The 6,867-nt window shown below is 40.4% G+C and overlaps 1 protein-coding gene across 1 annotated transcript; it reads right to left on the reverse strand.

Annotated features, from left to right (window-relative positions):
• Positions 1 to 1,071: 1,071 nt before the first annotated feature.
• ptger4a (prostaglandin E receptor 4 (subtype EP4) a) lies at positions 1,072 to 6,151 on the reverse strand. Its single transcript, XM_075467691.1, has 2 exons — positions 5,093 to 6,151; positions 1,072 to 4,666 (listed from the first exon to the last, which is right to left on the reverse strand). The coding sequence occupies exons 1-2, from the start codon at positions 5,873 to 5,875 to the stop codon at positions 4,097 to 4,099; spliced, it is 1,353 nt and encodes a 450-aa protein (XP_075323806.1). The 5' UTR covers positions 5,876 to 6,151; the 3' UTR covers positions 1,072 to 4,096.
• Between the last annotated feature and the right edge of the window lie 716 nt (positions 6,152 to 6,867).

Below are 6,867 nucleotides of genomic sequence, written 5' to 3' on the forward strand. Positions count from 1 at the left end.
CAGAAAAGCAGTTTTTGAACACCTTACTTCCATTCCTGACTACAGAAGACTAATTAACCTAAACTACAGGAAATGTGGGCCTTCTACTGTTGAGAAAAGGTGCTGCCTTTCGCAACTGCACAGGGACATTTTTCAACCCTTTCCTCACTCATCACTTTCCTTGCCTGTGCAGAAAGTGTGAATGGGTTTAACTGAGCTGTCAGTAGCTTCAGAGTTAATATTAACTGTAGCAAATCAATTACCTTTTTAAACGGAGATGATGGCATGGTGCTGACGTTATTAACCCAGGATATCTACCATCAGTTACAGAGCATCTGCGAGGTCGGTACACAGTAGCAGCAGCACTTCAGGGACACATACATACTGTGTGGCACAGCTTGAAGAGAATCCCATATTGTGGAAAAGGATGTCTCAGGATGCTGTTGGTAAAATATTTACTTTGTAGACCTTATTATTAGTGCTGTTATCCCCTGCCTTTGTGAAACGTAGTCACGCTTTGGGCCACTTCTTCCTCCCTGCATGTTTTACAACTACACATATGAAAACATTTTCTAGCTTGTTGGAGTCTGTAAAAGACTGAAAATTGGAAGCAGGCACAACAGAAACCTTCCTATGAAATACCATATGTCCTTAAGTAAAAACTGTCAATTCCATTAAGTGTCAGGCATTTTTTTAATGGCTGTGTGTTTATCCAAACAGACCAGCCTTTAATAGTGGCAGGTGCATGCAAGCAGGGAAGGAGGAGAGAAAAAACAAACAAATAAAAAGCATACCTGTCACTACAGCAGTCATACCGGCTATAAAAAAAATTCAGTGAATACCAGTCTTGCATGATAAATTCAATTAGATAACCATGCTGCTTTAAACATGTTGCACTGAATTAAGCATTTGTTGGCATGGTTGTCATTTGATTCCTCAATTTTAAACCACTTCAGATAAACTGCTGCATACAGCACGGATTCACACCTTTCACCAAAAGCGCCCTGCTGAGAAAAAGACGTGTTACTATTCAAAACATTCAGAGGGGATTTGAATTTGATACGGTGCCTTTGACAGAAAGTAGCCCAAATTAAAATGGTAAGAGGCGACAGTATAGGCAACTCAGCACCTGGCAAAATGAAATCAAACCATAAACAGATTTTTGTACCTGAAGAGCTCATTTTCATCACCAGAAAAGGCCTCACCGCTGCGATTTGCACTATGCTTGTTTTGCTTCATGGATGTCTCATTAAAAAAGGATGTGAAAGACAAAGTGCCAAACACACCTCACGGGCACATGTTTTCTCTCCAGATTACATTTCATTCCTGTTTCTTCCACCCTTAGAGGGATGATGCAGAGGTTCTACGACATTTATTAGGTCCTGCATCAGCTCTGTTTGGCTCAGGCGTATTTCCAGACTGGGATTGTTTTGTGTCCTTTTCAACCGAGGGTGACAGCAGACCTGATGAAGTAGAAGGTGCTTTCTGCTGTTTATCAATGAGCTGACAGTCAGCAATGTATTGCTAATAAGCACCTTATAAGGTTCAAAACAACACACATGTCAAGTTGTTTATCACTTAGTGCCCTCTTACCAAAGCATCACAACGTCAAACTAAAGAACATGATCTTTTCTTACCACTATTATTTAGAGTAGACTTGGTGTAAATCTATCAGAGGTTAAAGAGATGATCCTCTGCCATTTGTACAGGGTGTTCACACAGATTATAAACATCTGCTTAAATGGTGGTCCATTTATGCATGTAATTAATTATTGTAGATTCCAGTGAGAGACTTCATGAACTGTTCCATACACCGCTGGGTCCCACTACTGGAAGATCCCCTTTTTCAAGGTCTAATTTAATTAATGCGTGTTGTTCCCAGAGTCTGGAAGATACTCTGACACTATCGTTGCCAAAACCATTGCTTGTTTAAGCTCAACTGCAGTGAATTGAAGGCTTGGATTGTGTTTATTGTTTGAAGAGATAGGCTCTCTCTCTCGGTCAGATCTACTTCCTGAGACCAAGTTTTTTTCTTTGTTTTTTTCCATTAGAGCCAAGACACTCTTTATTATTCCTTTCTGTCTTTGTGTGTCTAGCCTTTGCTATACAACACATTACTTAGAGAGAGGATTTTAGAATTATAACTTAAACCTGGTGTGTTACATTTTTATTTGTCTGTAAACATTAGAATAATAGTAGCACGCTCTCTGTCTGAGTTAATGACAGTCATGAAATGATTTCACCAAAATCTACCAAGGAAAATGTCTAAGGCCAGTTTTTTTTATGAAACAATAGCATGGGTGTTCATTTACAGCTACATCATTAAATGTACATATTTTTATTCCTGATGACACACAAGGTTTCGGTTATCAACACTCAGTCTTGGCACTCACCGAGTCATTTCTACAAATCACTGGAAGTGAAACAATAACAAATCAAAAACTTGCACGACTCACCCAAGACTACAATATAAACAAAATATAAATTAAAGTGCATAATTTAACAATTACAAATAAATAAAAAGACCTTTTTATGACAGAGCACTTGTATGTCCAACTCCTGTTTCAACCATATCTCGAGGGCCGTTATTCTCAGCATATTTGCACACAGACAAGCTAAAGTTAACAGCAACGCGAGAAATAAGAAAAGCAAGAATGCAATCGTGACATTAAACAACAATCTGAGCCAATCTAAGAACTGGGAGAAGGAGGCAGACCCTGTGTCTGAAAGCTGCTGAAACTAAGACGTAAAGCTCACTGAGGGGAAACGGGAGTTTAAAAGTTTTGTTACATGCTGTAATGGTAGCACAGCAGCAGAAGGTGTCGCATTACATAAGAGGACATTAAAGGGGGAATTCTGCCTTTGGGGAAAACTAAACAGCAGGGAGCGGGATCACTTAAACTGCTCCGGAGTTACTGAGATGGAGAGCTTGATTGTTTAAATTGAATTGTAAAACCAGGAAACAGTGAATTGTTTTGTCTAAATGATGCTACATCTGAAGATATTGATTTTCAATTTCCTAACATTCCTTGAAAGCAACTCCTTATATATGAAAAATATTTGACTTTCTCTGTTTTTAATCATTTTAAACTGAATATCTTTGGGAATGGGATAAAGTGAATATATTTGAGGATGTAATCTTAGGTTCACAATTTGATAAAAAGATGAATGGAAGTACCATACTTAGAAATAATTACATCGAGTATTGTTTTCATAAGTTTTGCTCTTACCATTACTTTAATTCGGGATTCTTTGAGATGAAATCTTGGATAAAACACTGTCTAAACATGAATACTGCTCAAACTACTTAATTAAATTAATCACTTTATAACAATGAACAAATATTTAATTTGGATTGGCAACCCCTCTAAAGTTGTGTTTTATTGACAATAACCTTCTCCCAGAGAATAATCAGTTCATTATAAAAACTTGCTACGAAACATTGTTCATTAAGCGCTCCATTTTGGACTAGTTGACAGCTCAATACTCCACATTAGTTAACACCTGCCAACTCACAACACTTTTCTGGCAGTGTTTGAAATAACTTAGAGGACTCCAAGTCTAATATGTCACAGGAACCTTTGTACCTTCACTCCAAACTAAAGTAGCCTTTTTTTTATTTATTTGAGATGACACATTTGCTTGGCAGAGGAACAAAAAACATCTCTGTTGACCACACCATAAAACTGTACTGTACGTTAGTCATGGAACTACAATCTAGTGGTCAATACAATATTTTAGGTGGGCCCTGTATTGACCACAATCCTGTTCTAAATTAATGGCCACTTCAACTTTAAAGCAAAAGTTTCCACATTGATTGGACACAGTAGATGAAACTAGGAAATGGGAGTTTTACCATCAGCGATCGCTGTAGAACAGCTGTCTTCAAGAAAATGACAGAATCTGCTCAAGCAGTCCGAGACAGTCATCTCTGAGGTAGCAGAGTGCTTACGATAACAGCGCTTTCTCATTGCATCTGGCTCACTTCCCTAGAAGAGCACTTTTAACTTTTGCGTGCCTCCCCCTTTTGGGGGGGTTAAAATGTTCTGTTAAGGAAGAATGAGTAGACATTCTGCCTCAAAGCTATATGAAAACTTTTCTGTGATTTAGAGAGGAGTTAGATGCATTTTTCCTCCACTGTCTCTGTGTTCAGAGTGACCTGAAGCGCTGGATCTTTTGAGCATGGCAGAGCTGAAAAATTTGTGATGATGGTTGCTCCTTCTTTGGTCTGAGCATCTGTGCTGCACTTCTCAGAGGAATAAGAGGCTTGTGAGTTTCTAACTGAAGAGGGTTGTGAACCGGAGAGTCTGTCTGCCTTATGACACCTGCCCGTATACAGCTCACTTCCCTCTGGCAGATAAAGGACGGTCTGGGAAGTGCTCCTGGCATCTCGTAGATCATGGGAAACCAAGGAGTGAGAGTCCCGGTTAGAGATGACTGACGACAGCTGATGAGCATCCATACAGTGGAAGTTACCCTGTCTCTGTTGTGTCCTTGTCCCTATTTTGCAAAAGAGGCACTTGATTTTCTCAATGAGCTTGAGAAGAACAGCCTTGCGGAGAAGGATGTAGATCCAGGGGTCAAGAATAGGGTTAAAGGAGGCAAATCGTATCGCTCGAAGATCAGGGTTTTTGTCCAGCCGAGGCTCCACTGGAGTTTTATAAAGCTGGTTCAAAAACACCTGAGCCTGCAAGGGCAAAACACAGAAGCTGTTGAGTCCACCAATGCACTGCAGCTTTGGAGTGCTTTGTGTATACTTTACACTAATATAAATACCGTAATGCATTTATATTTATGTATGCATACTTATATAGACATGCTTGAACCACGGCCTCTAATCATCCACTGCATCTGTATCAATCTGCATGCTTGTGTTTAGAACGCGGGTAATGGATAAAGGGGCGTATACTAGGACAAACATGATTTAAAAAGCAGAAAAACGTCACGGAGCACATTGGGCAATACTTTTGCTTTCAGACAATCCATTTTAATAACTAACTAATAACTAATTTTAATAACTTTACTAGACTATTATAGGTAGCTATACCAGAATAAAGAAAAAACACGTGCGTAAAACGTGCGTAATACAGGCAACTGGAAATAAAGAACTTACAACAAGAGGGATAGAACAGATGAGCACCACTGCCGATGTGCCTATGAGCAAAATGACCATCTGAATCTCTGCACCGGCCAGACGCCCAAAGCTGCGTCCTCTCCTCCGCGGGTCCACGTTGCGACCCACATCGGTTCCCAGCGACATTCTCCGCACGAAGCGCCGGTGCATCCTGATCAGAGCCACACACACAAGCACGTTACAGATCACAGTGGCGAGAGTAAGAAGAGAGCTGAACCCCGCATATATGTAGGAGTAAGCGGCATCGCTGGTCTTGTTGCTTCTCCATTCTAAAAAGCACCAGGTCTGCGGGTATTGTTTCTTCACTTGTCCAAAACCAACAATCGGCAGAGCGCAGAAAAGCGCGTTGGAAACGTAGATCGCGAGTAGAGTCAATCCGGCCAGTTTTTGATCCACATAGTCATTGTAAAAGTAGGGATGATTTATAGCAATGTATCTCTCCACTGACATGGCACAGATGATACTGAGCCCCGCTAGAGAGAAGAACAGCATGGTGAATCCAAAGTACTGGCACAGTGGGTCTTCTCCGGGCCACGACCCCTTCACGTAAGTGGCGATGGTGACCGGACTGGCTAGCAGTGTGCCCAACAGGTCCGTGACTGCCAGTCCACACACAAGCGTGTAAAACGTGGTCTCTTTCTGTTCTCTGCGAGATTTACAAAGAACCACAATGGCGATGACATTTCCCACCACCCCAAAAATAAACATAATAGATGGAATGGTTGGGACCATGGTCCTCCCTGTCATCGATTGATTATTCATTGCTGTGTCCAAACGTAGCGCAGGATGAGTGATACAGCTCCTCTTAAAGCCGGTATTTCCAGTCCAGAGCAGGAAACTTATTTTTACTTGAAAGAAGCCTGAACATCATGGTTAATAACAAGGTAGAGACAGTTTGCACCTAGTCTGAAAATTGACTTTCAGCCCCGTCCAGCATCCTGTCACAGCTGCTGTGGTTGTAGTGTGGTGTAGTGTTGTTCTTATCTGATCTTCAGCTAACTGAAAAACAGAGAGAGATTTCACTCACCAGGACATAGAAATATGGGCAGGCTACAGACACCAGTGAGTTCATTGAAATGAGCTTTGCCTTCAAGCTCCTTGCAAGGTTCAGTCCCTCCCCTTCATTTCACCACACAGCGCTCATAAACTGTTCACTGTGGTACACGGGAAACCTTGGACATATGATGCACAGTTAAACCAAAACTCATCTAAAAAAATCTTAAAAAAAAAAAAAAGTTTGACATCTAAGAGCAAGAGCGAGGAAAGGTCAGGAAAAAAAATCTAAGTTACAAACTGTGGATCTTTGTTTTCAATGTGACTGTAGCTGGTAAATGAAACATAAATCAGATTAGTATTCGGCTTATATTTTGGTTATATAATTGTGGTTTATATCAGAGCAATTAGCAGTCATAAAAGTAATTATAGGCCCATGGGTATTTTATAACACTCGGCGAACTAAATGTTCCTAAGAATATCATTTGTGTGGCACATATGTAGCCTACAGGAGAAAAAACAAAACAAAACAAAACATTAAAGTCACAGAAAATAATGTTTGAAAAACTCAATTTAGAATGAACCTAAATCCTGGTCAGTTGATTAAAGTTTTATTTTTCCTGTTTCTGTTTCTTGTTTTTCCTTTTTGTGGTGAAGATGCTAGCCTCCTGGGTGTGGTCAAACTGATTGATAAGGTTCCCGACTGAGTGAAAAGAGACGACGCAGCAGTCATGTGGCAGCCATGGGATCTCATGGGAAAC

This window comes from Odontesthes bonariensis, chromosome 6 (genome assembly GCF_027942865.1).
Source record: "Odontesthes bonariensis isolate fOdoBon6 chromosome 6, fOdoBon6.hap1, whole genome shotgun sequence".
In the NCBI taxonomy this organism is placed as follows: domain Eukaryota; kingdom Metazoa; phylum Chordata; class Actinopteri; order Atheriniformes; family Atherinopsidae; genus Odontesthes; species Odontesthes bonariensis.

Bases quoted from the DNA above. Each gene is read 5' to 3' on its own strand.
- ptger4a (XM_075467691.1), bottom strand. From the start codon at position 5,875: ATGAATAATCAATCGATGACAGGGAGGACCATGGTCCCAACCATTCCA. The intron at 4,667-5,092 runs GTAAGTTCTTTA...TTGCCCTTGCAG, and splicing joins TCTGTTCTATCCCTCTTGTT to GCTCAGGTGTTTTTGAACCA.